Raw genomic sequence first — 21,997 nt, forward strand, 5'->3', positions numbered from 1 at the left:
CATATCTATTCAGTCTAGTAGAAATGCAATTTCTAATGTGTTTATATAAGGCCTTATATCATAGTTGAAAAGAGGACTGGTCATGAAGACACAAAATCTGAGTCTGAGACCTAGCTCTGCAACTCCAAAGATTGATGACAAGTTGCCTCTCATTTCTGTGTCTTAGTTTCCTCTTCTGTAAAATGATGAACATGGAATAGAGGAAATCTAAGGATTCTTCTAGATTTGCCATTTGTGATCCTGGAAGAGCGGAAAGACTATTAGCTTTGAAATTAGAGAACTCCACTAATTGTGTGACCTTGGGCATATCAATTAATCTCTCTAGGCCTCAGTTCCTCATCTCTAAATTGGCAAGGGATGGGAGGTATTGTTGTAGATATACATTAGATGGCCTGTAAGAGCCCTTCCACATCTGCCATTCTGTGACTCTGACGCAATGGAAAGAATTCTAAATTTAGACTCAGAGAATCTAGGTTTAAATTGTGTATGATCTTGCCCAAGTGCCTTTGGTTTCCCAGGCCTCAGTTTCCCGACTTACATAATAAGGGGATTGTGCCAGGTAACCTTTGCGCTACACCTCTGTCTCAGTTCCAGGTCAGCAATGAACAGCTACCATTGGTACAGCATTGTGTTAAGGGCTTCACAATTATGATCTCTGTTGGTCCTTACAATAGCCCTTGGCTGTGGGTACTCTTATTGCCCACCCCAATTTGACAGATGAGGAATGTATGAAACAAAGTGTAGCTTGTCCAGGGTCACATAGGTAGTAAATGGCTAAGGCTGCATTTGAACTCAGCTCTTCTTGACTCGAAACCGCTCTGGAGCCCCTAAGCAGCTTAGTAGCTCATCTAAACCAGGAGCCTTCTCTCAAGCTCAGTTTCATTATTTTTAAAATGAGGATAAAATACTGTTTCCTGGGTTCTGCCTCACAGGGTGAGGTCTTGTAAGGGTGAGGTCAAAGAAGACAATGTATGAGAGAACCTTCTATAAATGATCAAGAACTATATAAATGAAAAGTCTTGCCAAGGCCTCCTGACACAGCTGTACCAGAATGGGCACTTGGAAGAATGGCCACTGTACTGTGAATCAACTGTCTTCCAGGTATCTCGATAACACTATATCAGCCAATGATGCTGGATACTGCTGACGCAAGAAGAAAAAAAAAAGAGAAAGTACATGCTCATGAAAGTTTTCTGGCCTGAAGAGTAAATGAAATTCCAAATGAGTCTGGACCCATTTGAATTGCAGATATGACAGTTGGGCAGACCTTTCTGAGGGTCAGAATCTGACATCTGTAATACAACCCTAAGTGGTTATTAGGAAATTATGACAGCCCATCACTGACCATCAGCAAGAATCAGCAGAGATTGATGAGTGGGGTGTTAAATAGATTGCTTTTAACTAGAAAGCTGTTTGGTATGGGGAGGCACAGAGATGCTGCAGCCATCATGGTTTTTAATCTATGAGATAGCAACTAGTCAACCTGGACAAAGTTTTAACTTAGCTTCTGATTAATCAGTCCCTTCCCTTACTGGGCAGAGCTATTGGACCTTTGCCCCTTAGTATATCAAAATTTAGAATTTGCTGACTACACTGACATTCCTTTAGTAATAAAAGAACACCTAGGAACTAGCTAGCAAAAATTATTAGTTACAATGTCACCCTCATATTACAGGTGCTAGTTCTCCCTTATCACCCTGTATACAGTCTTTTTAAATTTTTTTTATTTTTTAAGGCAATGGAGTTAAATGACTTGCCCAAGGTCACACAAGTAGGCAATTATTAAGTGTCTGAGGCCACATTTGAACTAAGGTCCTAATGACTCCAGGGCCAGTACTCTATCCACTGAGCCACCTAGCTGCCCACCTATACACACTCTTACTTAAAATAGGATGCTATTAGAGGACACTAACCTTTTCCATCTGGCTGCCCCACCAAAGGTAATACTCTTTCTCTCATAGCAGAAGAGAATGTTTGTCCCAAGGATCTCTATATTTCCCTCATTGTCCTTCCTCAAAAGCCAAATTTGTTGCCTACCTTGCTGTGTTTTATGGAAAACTTATGTAGGAGTGCAAAAAAACATGTTACAGCTCTAGCTCTCAGTTTATTTCACTGGCAAAGCAGGGAATTAACTGGATCACCTTGAGGGTTTCTCCTACCTCTAAAATTTACTTTTTCTATTGTAGAGGCATAGGGTGAGTCTTCAGACATTCTGGTTTCATAAATAGAGCCATGATGTTAGGGAGGAGGGTTCAAATCTTGTCTCTTGACACCTATTGATTGATTCTGAGCAAATCGTTTCCTAATAAGTGACCCAGGTACCTCACTGAAACAACGCATTACAATCAAGTTGCTGAGATGTATCTGTGGAGGATGTTTTGAAACAGGGAGTTTATCACATGGATGAAATTATAGCTCTAGACTACCTTATATGATTCCCTTTCCCAATCCCTCTGAAAGCAGGTCATAAATTTATGGAGACATGGCTAGTAGGGAAGATGTTTTTATAACTGTCAATGCAGGCAGATATGACCAAAATTGTGACTTGACTGACCCGTTTTTACTTGCTATGTTGGCCTTGCCTGTGACAAACCAAGACCAGGTAAAGTCTTATTTATGAATTATTAAAGGCTTCCATTGTGACACCAGACCAAATGCAAACAATGATCTCTTCCAGCTGCCTTACATTAATATCCTATAAATTCAGAGAAAAGTTTCCAAGTTAAAGCAGTCTTTGAAGAGGAGCTGTCCAAACATAAGGGTAACCTGGCTCACTGGTACTTCTGTCACCACTGGTAATGCAGCCATGCCCCAGTACCTTTAGAGGAGATATAAATGATACACCAGAAGAAAAAACATTCAAGTGAGCCACAAAATCATCTTTTGCCTCTTTTGCTCTGTTAAAACCTCCCCAAACTCACAGATGATATGCCTACTGGATGTGTCAGAGGTCAACATAAGTCTGATCCGACATCTTGGCATCACTTCGCTGTTAAAGTTAACTAGTCTCCAGGGCCCAGTTAATTGGCAAGGCTATGAAGGGTTCTCTCTTTCTTAGAAGGTAATCAGAGTACACGTCCTAAGTATTGGACCTTCCTTTGATAGGTCATCAGACCCAGGGACCTGAAGCTAGGCCTGATAGGATAGAAGCATTCCAGAAAGTCTTAGGTGGGTCTTATTCTCTTGCCAACCAATTCATAGAAAGAGGGAAAGAAAGCTGGCTTGGCAATTGCACATACCTTGGCAGGAAACAGAGGGTGAGATAAACCCTCAATATCAACTTTCAATCTGGGTATTAATGGGAAACAATGACTAGTGCCCCAATACACAAACATAAATACATGCAAACCCACAATTTATATGGTTGAAATGCAATCTTAAGAAATAGTAAAGACCAATGGATCTTTGAAGGGATATAAATTGCTGTCCTTTTGCCTAAGGACTATATATTAGGACAGCTTTTGTAATGGAATGATCTATCATGCAAATGAGAAAACCTTAGAAATTTGACAGGGATATCTTGGGGGACTTGCATGTTGCCAGGGCAGGGGTAAGGAAGAGGATGCTACTAAATTGTTAATTAGAAATAAGAAAACCAGTTTATAAAAGTTACTGCTTAATCACTTTTTTTAGGTTTTTTGCAAGGCAAATGGGGTTAAGTGGCTTGCCCAAAGCCACACAGCTAGGTAATTATTAAGTGTTTGAGACCGGATTTGAACCCAGGTACTCCTGACTCCAGGGCTGGTGCTTTATCCACTGCGCCACCTAGCCACCCCTGGTAATTTTTTTTTAGAATCACTGTCTTTTTAATGAACCCCAATATACCGTCTCCTACAGTGCCAGACTGGCTTATGTGTGTCAACTTTCAGAACTAGAGGTGGCAACCCAACGACTTCCCAGTCAATATAAGAAAAAAGAAAATACACGTTGTTATACTTCTATCATAATAACAGACTTATAAAGCAAATATACTTCCAAATGTTAGGCACTAAAAAGAACCTCAGTTATGTGACCAGACCACTGGCAAAAGATAAGCTAATGGATGAACCATTCATACAATCAAAGATCCAGTGGCAGCCAATGGACACTGAACTTCTAGCAAGAAGTGAATGCAAGTAACCTATTCTAATATTGGAAACTTGATTCGAGAAAAAGCAGAAAACATGAAGAGGTAGAGAGTAGAGGCTGTTAAGATATCATTCCCTTAAGATGTTACGTTTCCATTCTCAGAACTAGAGTTTGCAACCCAATGACTTTTTAGTCAATATGGAAAAAAAAAGAAAATACACATTGTCATACCTTTTTCATTATAACAGCATCATAAAGGCAAATATACTTCAAATGTTAGCATGAAAAGGAATCTCAATTACATGACCAAACTACTAGTATAGGATAGAAACTAACACATGACCCATTTGACAATCAAAGCTATAGTGGCAGCCAATGAACTTGGAACTTTTGTATCCTTCCATATTCTCAACCTAGAAAAGTACATGCATTTTTCAATAAAGTTGACATCAAGTCATTTCCAATTTCATATTCATTGGTCTACGTGAGGTCATTCCCCCTCCAAGTTGAGTTTGGAATGCTGAAATGGATATAGATGGACAATGTTTATTGTGGTTTCTTTATAAAGTCATTTCAAATATTTGAATGAGAGCTTTGAGAGAAAATTGGATATTATAAAATAGATCAACCATGTGAAGTATTGAATATTTCATTCACGTCTCAATTTAATTCATGGCAAGAAGAATTGTACAAACCTGTACTTTAAGCTGAAAAGGAAAACATTCTATGCATCATTTCCTAAAGGCATGCACTTCATTTCCCCAAATGTGACTGGCCGTGCATTACATAGACTGTCTTTTCCCATTCCCCACAGCCTTAAAAAGCAGAGAAGAGTTGGAAAATGTTGAGCAATCTTTGCATTCTTGTTTAAGGGGCATCTATGGACCGATTGCCACTTTGGAAATGCAAGGGGATGGAACCAGCACAGGGCTGATGGTAGCTAATGTAGCAAAGCATCTTGGGCAGCCAAAAAGGGACAGCATAACGATGGGTGTAGGGGAAAACCTGAAAACATTTTTGGGGGGAGGGGGAAGCAGCAGTGCAATCTCTCCAGTGGCAGTTGGCAATGATCGGTATTGTACAGTGTCCCGAAGGAGACTGTATAACACTGGCACAGGCAAGCAGGAGCAGCATGAAGTGGACTTGGCCTCCTGTGTCAGAGGTGCTGGGCTGACATAGGCCCAAAGCAACCAACCAGCACACTGCATGTTAGAAATGAATGAGAAAGAAAGAAAAGCAAGAGAAAACAAATAAAAACACCGATCCGGCGTGCACAAACCTTCCGGCTCTGTGTTCTCTTTGAGGTGCACTTGCTTCAGTGGGCAGCAGAAGATTTCGTGACACTTAGCACGAAAGGGGGACTCTTTTTTCTTTAATTCCGCTGATTGGATGGAATCTTGCCGTAACATAATGTATTCTTGTGTGCCGGGGGGAACGTCATCCAGCGCTGCGGTCACCACATAACAAAATGAACTTGAGTTAGAGCTTCTCAAAAGTAGCCATCACCTTACACCAACCCTATTCCCGTGGAAGAAAATCAAACCACATTTCTAAGAGTCCAACAAAACAAACCAACTGGCTTCATGAACGCTTTCTCAAGTGACTTGGTTAAAAATATTGCTGCCTAGAGAAGAACTACTTGGCAATTCACACCGTTATTGCAGACTCAATGAAAATATTATCATATGATGCTGGGCCAAGAAGCAGAGCTGACTATACAAACATAACATGTAGATGCTGCATGTATTCAATGAAGGTTCAGCATAGACATTCTAGGTAGAACTGGCTGAAGGCCATCAATCATCAGCAAATTAGGGAAATATGCCTGTGATTACATGTCTGTTCTCAACCTACTGGTTTAACTCTTGGCTGCTGGCCCAGATGAAGGACTACCAGCACATCCAAAACACTGCTTGCTGAGCCTGACAAAGTGACCAATTGCACTTGGGTTTACTCTTTGATGATGAAGGGGAATTGAGGGTTATCTCCAATATTTTAATGTGCTAAGGCTTCCAAATCAGGACAGCAACTGGCATTTAAATAAAGTTGCCATTGGGTTGAAAACAAAAGTAACCAATCCTGGGATAGTGTACTTATTTCTTGGTGGCTACTGGGCATTTTGTTTCATCAAACAGGTCAATGAAGTACCCACTCTCCTCCCCCTCCCCACCCCTACATCTCCTTCTGTCATTGTACACACACACATATTTAGCATTCATCTCTTGTGGGTTGGTTCACTTATTCTTTCTCCCTACTGAATAAAAAGCCACCCCACTATGGCATTCTTGTGCTTGCTAACCAACCACCCACCAAAGTCATTACCAGTTTGACCTTTATTAGGAAAAAAACACAAAATCAAAACCAAAAAAACAAACAGAGGACTGACCACATTACTGAATGATTATATTTCATTCTCTCCACAATTAGGCCATTCCATTTTCCCTGTGAGTCAGTGTCTCTGTATCTATGATTAATGAGCTGTTGACTCACAGTACACCCCCAAATGTCTAAACTCCATATGGATTCCTCAGGAGAGATACCAATGGCAAACTTGTTATGGTAAGAATAATTCTGAAGTGTTCTCAAGAACAGCCTGAGGTTTCAATGCCAGAGAACTGGATATTCCTGATGGGCAATAACATTTTGCAAATGGGTGAAAGACCAGAGAGAAGGATCTTAAATGATTTTCATGGACTTTCTTTCACTTTGGGAAAAAGTGGGATACAAAAGAAAAATCACTTGTGCATGAGTATTATGAGTTCAGAATGAGTCGTTGACAGATTTCCCCCATTCAGAATTGTTGTCTTCTTTATGAGTCATTAAATTATGCAGGAAGGTGATGAATATTTTAGTCAATTTCACTGGCAGTAATCAAAAATATTATGTTGCCCCAGCACAGTAGCTTGATTCAGTAGAGATTTATCTCCTAGGAATATGATGATGATAACATCTCAGGGCTCCATTTATGGATATAGTTCTTTCTTGGAAGCAGATTCCAAAGCATGTGGAATTATTTACCACCATAAACAGATATTTATGACAATACAGCCATCAAATTTCAGCATAATAGCACAAGAGAGATTTTGGTTTTGATACTCCAGAATATCTTAGGAAATCTTTCAAATTTGGAAATCTAGAAAAAAGAATTATCCATAAAGGATGACCACCAATATATTCCATTTGAGGGCCCCATGTAGTTAACAATACACTGCCATATCACTGATATGAGATAGGGCAATGAAGAAGAAAACAGGTTGGCATATGAAAGAGGAATTTATTCTTCTGAAATCTCTGAAAAGTATGAGAAATCTGTTTTCCCCCTCTTGTTTTATGGCTGCAATAATGACGTCACAAACAGACATTTTTCAATATTAATGCCAGACTGAAGGCAAGAGCTTTGGCTGCATCACTAGTCAGCGGCTTCTCTAGTCATCAATTCCCCAGAAAAGCCCCAGGCTGCCATCATTTGGGTTTAATTAGATACAGTGGGTTATCTGAAACATACCACTGTATTACAATGAAAGGGATATTATGACGGATCTAAGAGCCAAGACAAAAATATATTATGACTGAGGAAGCAAAGAGGTCACTGAAATCCAAGGCAGCTGCTTCCCACAAAGCTTTCCCTTTTTGTTTTGTTTTTCATTTTTCCCCCTTCAGATTGAATTCAGCAAGAGTCAAAGGTGTCTCACTTCTTTAATGAGGGCTTTAACGAGTCATCTGTTTGAGCAATAACATAGACTCGGGAGATTGTCTTGGGAATCTGGGAGTTAATGGGCAAGCTTTGTGGCTTTCACTGGGTCTTCATTAGAACTACTTGTCAATTCCAACCTGAATCCATCAAACCAGTAGCTTGGTATGGCATCCACAGGGGCTCCCGATTAAATTGCTGACTGTTCACCCAGTTGTTGAAGCAACATGGAAAGACAGTTGCACTGACATATAAGAAATCATAGAATAAGAGGTCAGAATGGATGAAGGATGAGGATGTGTTCAGAAAATGTATTCATTTCAAAGTCTTCCAATAATCAATGAGATATTTTCATGGTATTGCTTTAGACAGCAGAGGCAAAGGGGGACAGAGAGTATATGTTCTTATTCCCAAGCAATGGAAAATAGACTGCATGGCTTAGTGGTTCAGGAAGGGAAACAAAGGCTGATGGAAAAGGAATCCGATGTTGCAACAGGATTGGAAGAGGGCTTTTCCGTTCTTCACTTCGTCACCATATTTTCTGCCTCCTACTTCAACTTTTTTTCTCTTCTCTAACTTCTGGCACAAGGTGCCTAGGAAGTTGTCAGATAGTAAATGCAACTGGGTCTACCTTCTAATACAAACACAAAAATCCCCCTTCCCCAATACCCAGGCATCTAGGAAAGGAGGACACAAACACAGACATGGTGTGGGGTGGGAGATGGGTACACACACTGGTTTAGGCCTGTCCCAACCATAGCAGAAAGATCAAAATTCAGTTAGCAAAACAGAGAGCAGACAAAAAGGGAGATTTCAGTGAGCTATAATGTCTAGTCAAAAGAGAACAATTACTACATCCAGTGGGAAGAGATGGGATCAAGGTGAAGAGCTGGTTAGCAAATGAGAAAAATGAGGTAAGGGGAATCAAAACACATGGCCGAAGATTCACTCTGAAACCTCAAGGGTTTCCCAACTTCAGTAACTGTATTAACACCTGTAGATGAAAAAAGATGCTTTCCACTGGCCCCTGGTCACACAGGCAATATGCTGAAGAGAGATAGTATTGGGTTTTCCAAATGGAATGTTCCCGGGATTAGGAAAACCAGGGTCCTCTTCTTCTGAATGACTGGGGATCCATCCTTGATTTTCCACCTTGTATGAACCAATGTGGATTTGAGAGAAGCAGTTTGTTCACCTCTTGGTCTGGGAAGAGCAGCTCCTGGGACACAAGGAATCCCTGGGGGGAAACTTGTCTGGGTCTATCTGTACACAGCAGGAAAGAATGACTTATCAGGTCAGATTGTAAAGTGGAGCTGCAGTTGATGAAGCCTGGTCCCAGGGAAGGACTTTGACTCCTGCCTAAAATTCTATGAATTTGAAACCAGAGGAAGAAACAAGGCCAGTCCAGCCTCCTCCTCTTCATTTTTCCATTTCTTGTGTCTTCTGTCTTGATTCTGTCATCTTTTTCCTCTGCCACAGGAAATATTGTATTTATCTATTATTTACTAGAAATAAGAGATTACCCCTGTTAGGTGAAGGATATCCACATAGATGCTTACCATATCAAGTTCAGCAGTGACCTTCACTCTCCAGAATAGGAGAGAAAACATAACTATTGATTTCCAATACTGAAGATAGTCAATGGGGTATTTTGAAGGAAATCTGTTCAGGGTCGTATGTGGGCAAGACCTTTGAGAGAGGAAGTCACACTGGGCCCAGCATCATGAAGACACACACACACACACACACACACACACACACACACACACACTCAAAAGTAGCCCACAGTATCAAAGAACTAACATCAAAAACAAAAACTGAATGGGGAGGACTTTATGATTTTTGCATAATGATAGTTAAAGACTCCTTGTACATGAAAATTTCCTGATATTTCCAACCAGTGGTGATAGAGCTTCTTCTTTCTGAAATTCCACCAAAATGTTTATCTCTCATTGTTTTCATTTCTAATTTCAATTAGTTTTATTTGTCAACCATTTTCTCTCTACCTACCTCTTTCCCAATTGGCCCCTACAAGAATGAGGCACCACATGGGTCAGAACGCTGGTTACTTTCAACAACAGTGTCTAACACGGAACTTTGTATATAGCAAGCTGGGGTGAAAAGAATAATTTGTGATATTAGAAGAACATGATAAAAGGGGATACATTTCTTTGGTCCTATTAGTGTTGACGGAGAGAATCACAATCCAGATTATAAGTGACCTGAATTATGGAGAGGATTACTTGGGAAACCATCCAAAAGATCAGTCCAAGGAACTGGAATTTTTAGTTTGGAGGAAAGAAGACTCCGGGCACAGGAGAATTATTGTCAATTATTTAAAGGTCTGATATGTGAAAGAGGAATAAGATTTGTTTGGTCTTTTAAATTTTAATTTGGCTTCAGATTACAAATCCAGAAGACCTGGGAGAAAGATACAGAGGGACAAGCTTCAACTAGATGTTAAAGAAAACACTATAAATATCTTAAAAGTGAGAATTATTCTCATATGGAATGGCCTGGCTCCTTCCTACCCTTGCTCTCCTCTACTGACTCTATGATGTGTCTACACTGGCATTTCTATATTCCCTTGAATACAACACCATATATCTCAACTCTGGACCTTTGCTGGCTATTGCCCCAAGCCTATAATTCTCTCTACTGCTTCAGTTTTACCTCTCAGTTTCCCTGACTTCCTTTAACATTCAACTCAAGTCCCACTTTTGAGCAGGAAGCATTTTTTAATCTTCCTAACTTCTGATGCCTTTCTTTCTCTCTGAATGCCTTGTATCTATTCAGTATATGTCAGCTATATCTAGCTGTTTACATGCTGTCTCCCCAGTTTGAAAGTAAGCTCCTTGAGGGCATGGACTATGTTATGGCATGTCTTTCTATATCTGGAATACTGAAACTTCATAAGTAAGAAATGCATACTGACTATCTTGGGAGTAAGTAGGCTTCTCCTCTCTGGAGGACTCCAGGTCAAAGCTGGATGCCCATCTGGTTTGGATATTGTAAAAGAGATTTCCATTTGGATATAGCTTGCACTGGAAGGTTTGGGAGATCTAGTGGTTTGGTGGAACCAGCTCAAAATAGGTCAGTAGAAAGCCAATTTCATATTTCAGTTTGAGAAGGAAATCAGCAAACGCTAGGAATCGGGGCTCACTTTGTTGTTTTGTTTATTACCTAAACTTATGAAAGTGAAGGAGGAATGTTTTCATGATGTAGATGAAACTGAAAAATGTGTAATGCATACATATTTTTGGAAAGCCTGATGTTAAACAAATACCAGAACAGTGTTGCTGAAGTCCCATCCAAATCTGACTTCATAACTAGAATTCACTTATGACCTCAATCATCAATGAAAACTTTAATAGAAAGTTGGAGGAAGGAAGTTCAATATAATTTAGCTTTTAAATCCAGAAGGAAATGGTTTATGCAAGACAAAACTACCCCATTAAGCATCATTGAAAAGTAAAACAAGCACAAAAGATCCCTTCCTATCATAGTGAAGATTTCTATGAAGTAGCTAAATGACTGCAAATCTGACATTGTCAGTGATATCACCCACTTCAAATGTCTGATAAGAGAAGTAACTGACATTTCTGAGAAGCTTGAAAATTCCCCAAAGCATTTTCTGCCCATTATTTCATTTAAATCTCCCAACCGTCTGTACCTTTGCTATGGGCCAACTTGTTAATCTCCCATTAGTATCAGAGAAAAGTTGGGCTCAGAAAGGTGAGGTGACTTACCCAGGGGGGGCACAGATGGGGTCCAAGGAGGGAAATGAACTAAGGTCTTCAGGCCTCCTGAGTCCGGTACCCTGGACCCCCAGGAGAGGCAGTCACAGTGAAATGAAGAAACCGATGGACTGAGATGCAAAATATAGAGTTCCCCTACTGGCAGCTAGGTGGCGCAGTAGACAGAGCACTGAGCTCAGCATCAGGAAGACCTGAGTTCAGCCTCAGATACTCCCTTAGTTGTCTAACTGTTGGCAAGTCATTTTGCCTTTCCCTGCCTCAGTTTCTTCATCTGTAAAATGAGAATAATAAAAGCACTCAACTACCAGGGTTCCTGTGAGGACCAGATGAGACAATATTTGTCAAGCCCTTAGCACAGGATATAGAAATGTTATTTGTTGGGGTTTTTTGTTGTTATTGATGAGTCCTTGGTCAAGGGAGTTCCCTTCTCTGGGCATCCGCTTCCTGTCATGTGGGGCCCATCATTACATCAGAGAACTAGAGCTGCAAAGGGCCTTAGAGGTCTGCTATCCAAGATCTTTTCCTTTTACAGGTGTGTAAAGTGAGTCCTAGAGCAGGGATGTCTCTTGGCCAGGTTCACTCAGATAGTATACAAGCAGAGCCTGGACTCACATTAGAAGGCTGGTATGGAGCTAATGAGCTAACGATTTCCAATTAGAATACCTTCACCCCCCACCACATCCCCAAATCCAACTAGCTTCTTTTTCTTTAATCAAGGACAGAAATCCAACCAGGAACATACTAGGAAACTGCTAAAACAAAGGCTCATGACCTCAGCAACATCAGCTCAGTGTTAGGACCATGGAATGTCCAAATGAAGTGTTTGTTTGCTGTCTTGGAGGCCCAAGACTGCCTAAGCTAGGCCCGTTCTTCTCAGGAGACGTGGCCCTTTTCTTCCCTGCTATTAAAGTAACTTCACAAAGATGACTCACCACCCTTAATTAATGATACACGATGCTCAAGTGGAATGAGCTTGCCATCTCTGAGGTAACAAGAAGGCAGCCAGCCACTGCTGTGAGACAATAGGGCCGGGCCAGGAGATGCCACAGCTGGAGCAACCATCCAGTCTTGGAAAACAGTTAGAACACAGCGAGAACAGAGAAAATGATGCAGGTGTTATCTTAGACAAAGTGAATGACAAAGGCCATTATAAAACTGATTCCTCCATACCGATAAAGATAGAAAACCAAATCTACCACAGATACATTGGTAGTGGACCCACATTTTTCTCATTCTATTTACTGCCTGAGATACAGGAGGAGAATGTATTAGTTCATGCTTCCTAATTGCTTTCAGGAAAGAACAGTGACACAAGTGCAAAGACTGCTAACTATCCCAAACAATCATGAAAAATACTCAACTGAGTGATGAACAATTTACTTCCCTGAACAAGACCGGGCAGCTAGTTGTGAGGTTACAACACCCACCATGGAGATAGCCTGCAAAATCCCTGAAAGTCTTGGATTGTGAGATCTACAATTGACCTCAGGTACTGCCTAGGCCAATTCTGCCAATACCCAGTGAATGGAAAGCAATGGCTTAAGGCCATGTAATTCCTAAGAATGAGAAGCCAATTGAAAGCTAGGGCTTCTGTTCTCCAAGCTAGGGGACTCCTTACTTAGCCAAAGATGCCTCCATATTTTGGACTTCTCCCTCTCTTTCATCCCTAACATCCTAGGAAGTAGTGTGGAAACTTCTTTCAAAACTTTCTTTCCTTTCACTTGACCTGTCCTCCACCCTTACTAGGCCCTTAATACCTAATAGATGGATACTTCAAGAAGTCTTTCTGTAGAATTGCCTTACTCTGAGGGCCTTGCCTCTACTAATTCTCTCCAGTTTATTCTGCATGTGTGTGTACATCATAAATACTTGATGCTAGATTATTGACTATTCATCAGCTTCCAAACTGGTTCACTAATTACAATGTCTCTCCAATATGTTTCCAATTACATTGTGCCAAACTATCTTTCTAAAAGAGCAGCGAGGTAGTGCTTCAGTGGATAGAGTCAGGCCTAGAGTCAAGGACACCCCTCTTCCTGAGTTCAAATCCAGCCTCAGATACTTACTAGCTGTTTGACCCTGGGCAAGTCAATTCACTCGGTTTTCCTCAGTTTCCTCATCTATCAAATGAGCTAGAGAAGGAAATGGCAAACCACTCTAGGATCTCTGCCAAGAAAACCCCCAACAGGGATCACAAAGAGTCAGACACAAATGAAGTAACTGAACAGTAACAAATAACATCTTCCTTAAAACATCACTTCCAGTTTAGCACTAGTCTGTATCCATAACATTCTTCACTGCACATAGAAAAAATAACAAAATCTTGAGCAGATATTCGAGACTTCCAAAATATAGCTCTAACCCACTCTCCCAGACTTCCTAGCAACACTAGACCAATAGGGGTCTCTATTTTCCCTCCAAAGCTCTGTTCTCTTTAGATACCTGCCTTTAGCAATATTGTCTCTTCTGACTAGTATGTCTTGCATAAAATATTCTTCTCCAGAAATCCAAATGCAACTTGTGCTCCAAGGCCCCCTTCAATTCCTCCAGCTACATTAAGCATGTTGAAACTCATTGAACCCACAGCCATCATGCTTTCATGTGAGCTTATAACCAATGGCATGCTGACTTTGTCCAGGGTAGACATCCAAGAAATGCAGAACAAAGGAAAGAAAGAGTGAACATATAACTGAATAGTCACAGCATATTTGTGTGCAGCCACCTAACATGGAATGAGAGAGGAGAGAGTGTAGGAGAGGAGAACGAAGACTCATTTGGGGATCAAAATAAGTTTTCATTTTTTGCTACTTGTTGACTGTGTTTCCTTGGGGAAATCTCCAAGTCTATCTTAGCAGTTAAAGGAGGAAGTCAGAAAAGATGGGTTCAAATGCTACCTCAGACGGTTTACTGGGTGACTCTGGGAAGCTCTCATCCTTAGCACATCTGTAAAACAGTCTCATCCTTAGCACATCTGTAAAACAGGGATAACAATAGCCCCAACGGCCAAGGGCTGTAATGAGGACAAATGAAGTAACATAAACCTTCAAGCATTTCAAAAATGTGAGATGCTATTACTGTTGGAGTGAAACTTTAGGGCCTGGCCTCTGGTATCTACAACTGCAGTTCAAGAAAAGAAATCTTCATCCACCCTGAAACTTGTGGTCCTAGAATGTCTTCTCGACACCAAAGCCAACTCTCTGGCCTCTGGGCCAGGTTTCAAAATAAGACATAAAATGGGGGTCCGAATGTTTGTGTGCTCCCTACCTCAGATTCAGCCTGGATCTGCAGGGTGCAAATGAGTCTCAACAATGCTCACCAGGCCAAGATTCTCACCACATCAGGAGATAATAAATTAGGTAAGAGAAATCCCACTAAAGGGTAGCTCCAAGTCTCATGATTTTGATTCTATCTTAAGAAAAAAGTTCAGGGAGCTAAGCCCAGCATATTCTCGACAAGTGGCATGGACTCTCTCCATCCCTGTAGCAAAGTGGGGCAAAGTGACTCAGGAGGAAACATTGTTTTCTGTTGATTTCCTTCTTACTCATTGGGGGAATCTCCTATTTACTAACTCTTTCTCTCATCAGAATAATAGAAATTTCCCTATTGCAGTGTGGGTAGAAGGGAGAAGGGACTTGTACCCTGGAGGGGGCCACAATATACCAGAAATGATACTCTTCCCTTTATCAGTGATTACTCACCCTTTACCAGTTTGCCCCCACCACGATTGCTATTTTCATGAAATTTTCCTTTTTGACCCAAAAGCAATTAATGAGCATAATTACATATTTCCTGCAAGCTTCAGCAATGATTTCCAAATTGATTCTCTCTTGGATCAGGCTACTCCAACCTGGGCCAGGGGCACCAGACAGACAGACAGACCGGCAGGCAAACAGGCAATAGCCATTTCTTGGGGTTTTATTACCACTCTTAATAGTTTCAGTCAGACAGTTCCAATGACATCATGGCGACTCAGAGAAACATCTTTGAAACTTACTCAATCTTTGATCGTGAACTTCCCTTGGGCCTCTTTGCAAACTAAATTGCTAGTTCTTCCTTTATCAATCTTTTCTATTTTGTTTTTAGGTCACCACATCTCAAGACACTAAGATAGACTCTGTAATATACTCACCAAACTTCTCAGGGAACAGTCCACCCTTGCTATGTCAAATCACAGGATCCTCACCCTCTAGATTCTCTCTCCTGAGGACCTTCCCTATGCTTCTCCATGAATGTATATTCCAGAAGAGTTTTCCACTAGCACCCTCTCCTTCCTGCTCTCTAGGTGTTTATTTCCTGTCCGGAAAGAAGATTCTAGTTTCAAACCAGTTAGACCAGAGAGACCCTAGAAGTCAGAGGTCTTCAAGAGACCTGGGATTCCAAAAGAGTCAGGAGCTGGAGTAATTAATCTAAGGTCACTGTTAACACGCCCCCACCTTGGTTGCACCTTAGTAGCTACAGGAAAAAGATATCAGAAACCATGAGGCATTCTTAAGCTGGGGTCTAAAAATGTTGTGGGAACTGTATTTCCATGTAATGATATTCTTTGGTAGTGCTACATATTTTATTTTAGGCATTTAAAAATAGTATTCAGTAGTCCAAAGGTTTCACCAACTTGACAAAGGAGGCCATCATACACAAAAGCTAAGAACCCCCATTATAGACCAATCTTTTAATTTAAAAAAGGGAGAAAATGAGGTCTAGAGAAAGGAAAGATCTTGTTCAATGTTACATAATTAAATGGAAGACAAACATGAACCCAGGTCTCCTGACTTCCAGTCACCTGGGCTGCTTCCAGCAAATTCATTCAGATTATACCCTATATAAGTGTCCCAAAACAACGAAGGACTGATGCCCCAGGGCCTCACTCACTTATTCTCTTCAAACCAGGCAGTTTCTCTCTATTTCTTCTTTCCTTTCTCTCAATAGTCAATCACAAGACACACGAGAATTCTTCACAAGGAAGTTATTTTTATCTAATTACAGCATTTTAGTAGTCGATATGGAAGCACAAATCATTTTCTTACATGAGGCTGCCTCCAAGTGGGGCTGGGGGGCGGGGAAGAGGAGGAGGAGAGGCTGAGAGGCAACATCCAATCCTTTCAGAAAAATCAGCAATGTGGATATTTCCCCCAAAATAGCCCAAAGAGGTCAGAATACACCAACAAAGAAAAGCCTACAAAAGGAGAGCATATTGAAAAGGTTCCTAAAACATTTTCAAGGAAGGCAGTGATGCAAAGTAGTTAGAATTCTAGACAGGGAGTCAGGAAGACAATTTCTAATCCAGCTGGTCACTTTTACTAGTTGTGTTGCCTTGGGCAAGCTCATTAACGTGTTTGAGCCTCAATTGTCTCCTCTGAAAAACAGGGACAATAGCATGGACATTGTTAAATCTGAAGGAAATAATGTACATTATCTTTGTAAGGTTTGTAAAATCTTGATGAACTAACAAATTATTATTATCATCATCATTTTCATCAACCTTGCTGACTATTTGGACCAAGCTTGTGATTTCATCATGTGTTCTAATGAGGAACTTCCTTCTGGATGCCAAACCACATCTGCTCCAGTTGACAAACTTAGAGACATGCTTAGAGAATTGGGAGGATACATGACTTACCAAGAATCCTACAACCAGTATGTAAAAGACTGTACTAGAACCCAAGTCTTTCTAACACCAAGACCTACTTTCTCATTCACTTCAACACGTTTTCTCTCATCTGATCATCATTGTCATCTCATTCTTCTAATCTCGATTACTAGAATAATATTGCTGTCACTTATTAAAATCAGATAACCATGCAGTATAATGGAAAGGGTACTAACACTAAAGGCAAAAGATTTGGGTTCAAATCTCAACTCTGGGAACCTAGGCAATCCACTTGCTCTCTCTGGGCTTCAGTTTTCCTCCATGTGTATAGTAAGGACATTGGAATGCAATGCAATCTCAGCTCCTCTAATGCTATAACTCACACTTGCATAACAATTTCAGATTTACAAAGCACTCTCTTTATGACAATCCTCTAAGGTAGAGAATATCAATATCCCATTTTACCAATGGGAAAAACCAAGGCTCAGAAGGGGAAGTAATCAGCAGAGATAGGTGGTAGATGAGTGTTTAGCACATTGGACCTGGTACCAGGAAGATCCAAGTTCCAATGCAGCCTCAGAGACTAACTAACTGGGTGACTCTAGGCAAGTCAATTATCCTCTGTTTGTCTCGATTTCCCCATATGTAAAATGGGGCTAATAATAGCACTTACCTTTCAGGATAGTCATGAAGATCTAATGAGATCTATTTGTAAATAGCTTAGCACAGTTTGGCACATAGTAGGTGCTTTTATAAGCACTCATTCTCAGGTTTGCCTAAGTGAGATGTGGTAGCCCTGGGACTCAAGCTCAGGTCTCCAGGTCTTCTGATGATGGTGATGGCTGAGGTGGCTGCTGCTGTTGCTAATACTAGTAGCTAATCATGAATTCTCAGGAATACTTCTAAAGTCCATCCATACTACTGTTGTCATACCAACCCCTAGGAGGGAGAGCAGGAAGTAGAGTTCTTATTACCTGCCCCCTTTCCCCCCTCCACATTTGACATAGAATGAAATAGAACATGGTCGAAACTTAGCATGAAAGTCAAGACTCCAAGATGGGTTCATTCCACTAAATAGCCCTGAAAGCAAGGCCCCCTTCCATATTGGGTTTTGGTCACATGCAGTACTTTGAGGAAAGGGTGGGAGCACTCCTACCCAGGGGACCATTACTGCAGAGAATACAGATGGAAGCTTCCATGCCAGCTCAGAGCCTACTCCAAATTTGGGCGGGAGGAATTTCGCAGCAAATGGTATTTGAGTTTGTTTACTCTTGGCAGCTGTTTCTGTTTAAGAGAAAAGCAGTATGATTATTTTAAAAGCCTGGAGCCATCAACTGTCCTTAAAATACCATTTAATGATTTAGGTGTAAATGAATCATAAACACTTGGATTAAACTTCCCCGCATTCCCTCCAAACCCAGCTGGTTAAATGAGGTTGGAGGACGAGGCTTTCCAAGATGAGGACCATGCCCATTAAGCATCTGTCATTCAGGAGGGGCTATTATTGTATCCCACTTTCAAATTCACCCCTCCCAGAAAAATCTAACAGCCTGGATGGAACACTTGGTAACCCCCACTGTGTTACACTTATAGCAGTAGCTATCACTATTTCCATAATATTATTATGAGTTGTTCTTATCATTTTTATCACATTATTTCACTAAATATTATTTTCATTACATAATCAGTTATTAGTACATTTATCATCACCTGATTCATGAGTGCCTATAGCCAAAAGATTTACTGCCTAGCAATCAACACAGTGGTTGAGCTGGGTTAGCCTGAAGCTGCCATACATACCATTTGGACTCTACTCCAAGTCTTTTCAGCTTGGTAGGACCAACTAGAGCTGGGACTTCTTCTATTTGTTTTGCCCTTGAAAAAAGCAATTTCACCGTAACTTCATGAGGAGTCTCCATGGCGAAGGAGAAAGAGTTCCAGATGGAAATTCAAAGGTTGTTGGTTCAAATCCTGTCCCTACCACTTACTATCCATGTGATCTTAAACAGGTCACTTCTCTCTGGGCCTCCATTGACTCGTCTACAAAATGAGAGAGGTAGCCTAGATGGTACCTGAGGTTTCTTCCTGTTCTAGATCTAAAAATTCTTATTTCTTTTGGCAGTGACACTTTATCTCCTTAAGTCTCAGTTTATTGTAGAAAATGAAAGAATTCCTCAAATGGTCTCTGAGGTCCCTTTTTGCTTTACAACTGTAATCCTTTGTGTGTCACTGGACAAGTCAATTTAACCTCTCTGGGTCTCAGTTTCTCTCCTTGTAAAATAAGAAGGGTAAGATATGACCTTTGAGATCCCTTCCAGCTATAGATCTATGATTTCATTCATATATATAAATATATATATATATATGTATAACCTTGTACATATTCCTCTTCCTTTCCTGTACATCAGTTTCTTCATCTATTAGATGAAGAGAGGAATAGATATGATTACTTTTGAGCACTCTTCTAATCATAAATCTATAATCCTATGAGGATAGTAAATCACTTCATTCTGCTCCTTTGTAAAATGAGAAGTTTGGATCAAACACCTTCAAAGGTCCCTTCTAGCTCTACATCAATCACTAAATTACTCAAAATTTATTAAGCACCTCTGTGCCAGGCACTGTGCTCAATTCTAGGGCTATAAAAGGTACCAAAGGCAGTCCCTGCTCTCAGAGGGCTCCCAATCTCCTTAAGACAAAATTTTCTCAGAGGTTTCAGTTCATGGTCCTGTGAAGAATGTAAAAAGGAAGGTGGAGGGTAGTAGGTAAAAAACTTACTATAAAACTATAAATACTGTCTGATGAAGGTTTTTGGTACAAGACATTGCCATGATAGTACATGTTTGCTGAGCCAATGAAGGTTCCAAGAAATTTCAACGAGTCAATCCAAAAACCAAACCTACCCATAGATTTATTGTGGCTTAGCTTTCAGGTTTGCAAAGAGGGAATCTTATTGTTTAGTTATACTAAGCTATGCATTTACAGAATTGGGGATAACTGGAGCCAACTTTGGATTTCATTATACCAATATAAACCACCTGTAAATGTACATGGTTGAAGACTGGCTAGAGTGTAAAAACCTACATATTGCAGCAGGATATCCAAAATGGCAATGACTTGATTGAAAACTAGAATTCCTTTTACAATCTAATCCCTTGAACCTCTTTGTCCTTCTTATTTTTCTTCCTTAAAGCAATCAATCTCTCCCTGCCTCCCTGTCTGTTTCCCATCAAAGAACAGAAAAACAAAAGGGAGTGCTCAGGATCTTAGGTCTAGTCTTCTCAAAACAAATATATGATGCTCTTGTGTTTCCATCCAAGACTGGAGGTGCCAGAAAACCTGCAACCAATGTCTTTATCTCTTTGTTGGGCCCTATCAGGGTTGGTTACCCTGAAAAGGGTAGACTATTCTAGTCAAGTTCAGTAGCCATGAGCCTCCACCCCACCTCAGTCAAAACGGGAGGCAGATAGAGTAATGAGGGGAAAGCAAGGCAGCTGGCCAAGGGAGATGAATGAGGGCTAACTAGCTTCTCCCATCCCCCATACCAGATGGAAGGAGTGACTGCTCCTTTAATTTAATAAACCTTCCCATGCCCTGCCAAGGACAAATCACATTCTGCTTACTGATGTTCTCAGAGCCTCTGAGGAGCCTCTGATATCAGCCTTATTTGTTGAGGGGAGGAATTATGCAGGGAAATTATTTGTCTTGATTTTCTTCTCAAAATGAAGGGGGGGAGGAGGTAGAAACTTGATATAAGGGAACAAATGTCCAAAGAATGGGGTTCAACCCACAGAGCATTTACTTTTGAGAAAAATCTTCGTTCTCGGACAAGTGCAACCATTCTGGAAGCAAGACAAGATGGTCAAACATGCTGGCCCTGCCTGTGCTAAAGGGCAGTCACAATGACATGACCCAGATGAATAGACTGATTGGGCTAAAAGGGGAACACAGCCACTCTGGAGCCACCAGCTGGCTCACAGACTCTGGCGCCACCAGTCAGAGGACATTCGTGGCGGCAGCTGATGAATCTGCAAAATTACAGTAGAATGGCTGGGCAATACCAGAGAACATGGCTAAATACTCCCTTCCTTATCTTGCCAGGTATGGGAGTTCAATTTCGATTAGAGATTCTTAAACCTAGAGTTTACTGGATAGATTTCAGGAGGCCCTTGAACAAGGATGGGGAAAAAAGTACATTTTTTATTTCAATACAATGGGTTTCCTTGGTAATCTGATGAATTTACAAAGATGACTCTGGAAGGGAACCATAAACTTAACTGATGACCTAAGGGGTCTACGACATAAATAAAGTTAAAAAACCTCTGATTCTAAGTCCAGTGTCATACAGAGTCACTTGACTTCACTTTGAATCAGTTTTCTTCTCTATCATATAAGAGGGTTTGGTAAGATGGCTTCTAAAATTCTCCCAGTTCTGAATCTGAGCCTATATTGCTAGGAACTAAAAGACCTGAGAGATCCCTTCTAGCATCACCACTATATAAGCTTCCCTCATGTGCTGGAGAGGTCCAACATCTATTTCCTGTACTCACAAATCAAGGCTCCAGATAAAAGGCTGGGCCACATGAGATCTGCCCCAATAACAAAATTCTTTACATTTTATTTGGAACTTTGCTTTCCATAGTGATCGTGGATCCCAGAGACCTGGCAGCAACTTTGCCCTCTCCAACCAACCTACTGTAGTTAGATTTCTTATTGAATTGACTTTTCATTGGAGAGCTCTGTTCAAAAGAATTCCCCTTCATCTTAGTTCTCTCCTCAAAGTAGCTGCCTCATGACTTCTACAATCCACATGCTGTTTTGGTCATGTTCTTTCCAAGAAATTATTATCTGTTCTGGATCTTCTCTGAAAACCGTCCATGAGTTTCGCTTTGG

General features: G+C 40.8%; 1 protein-coding gene across 2 annotated transcripts in view; it reads right to left on the reverse strand.

The window, feature by feature from the left end:
- The window catches only part of FGF13 (fibroblast growth factor 13), a 517,188-nt gene that overhangs the window by 233,614 nt on the left and 261,577 nt on the right, over positions 1-21,997 (reverse strand). The window contains exon 2 of one of the 2 annotated variants that reach the window (XM_074202173.1): positions 5,348-5,515. The exons of the other annotated variant lie outside the window; for it this stretch is intronic. Within the exon in view, the coding sequence (XP_074058274.1) occupies positions 5,348-5,515 (168 nt within the window). The remainder of the gene's footprint in view (positions 1-5,347; positions 5,516-21,997) is intronic. 2 annotated transcript variants of the gene reach the window in all.

The sequence above is a fragment of the Macrotis lagotis genome, chromosome X (assembly GCF_037893015.1).
Source record: "Macrotis lagotis isolate mMagLag1 chromosome X, bilby.v1.9.chrom.fasta, whole genome shotgun sequence".
NCBI lineage: Eukaryota > Metazoa > Chordata > Mammalia > Peramelemorphia > Peramelidae > Macrotis > Macrotis lagotis.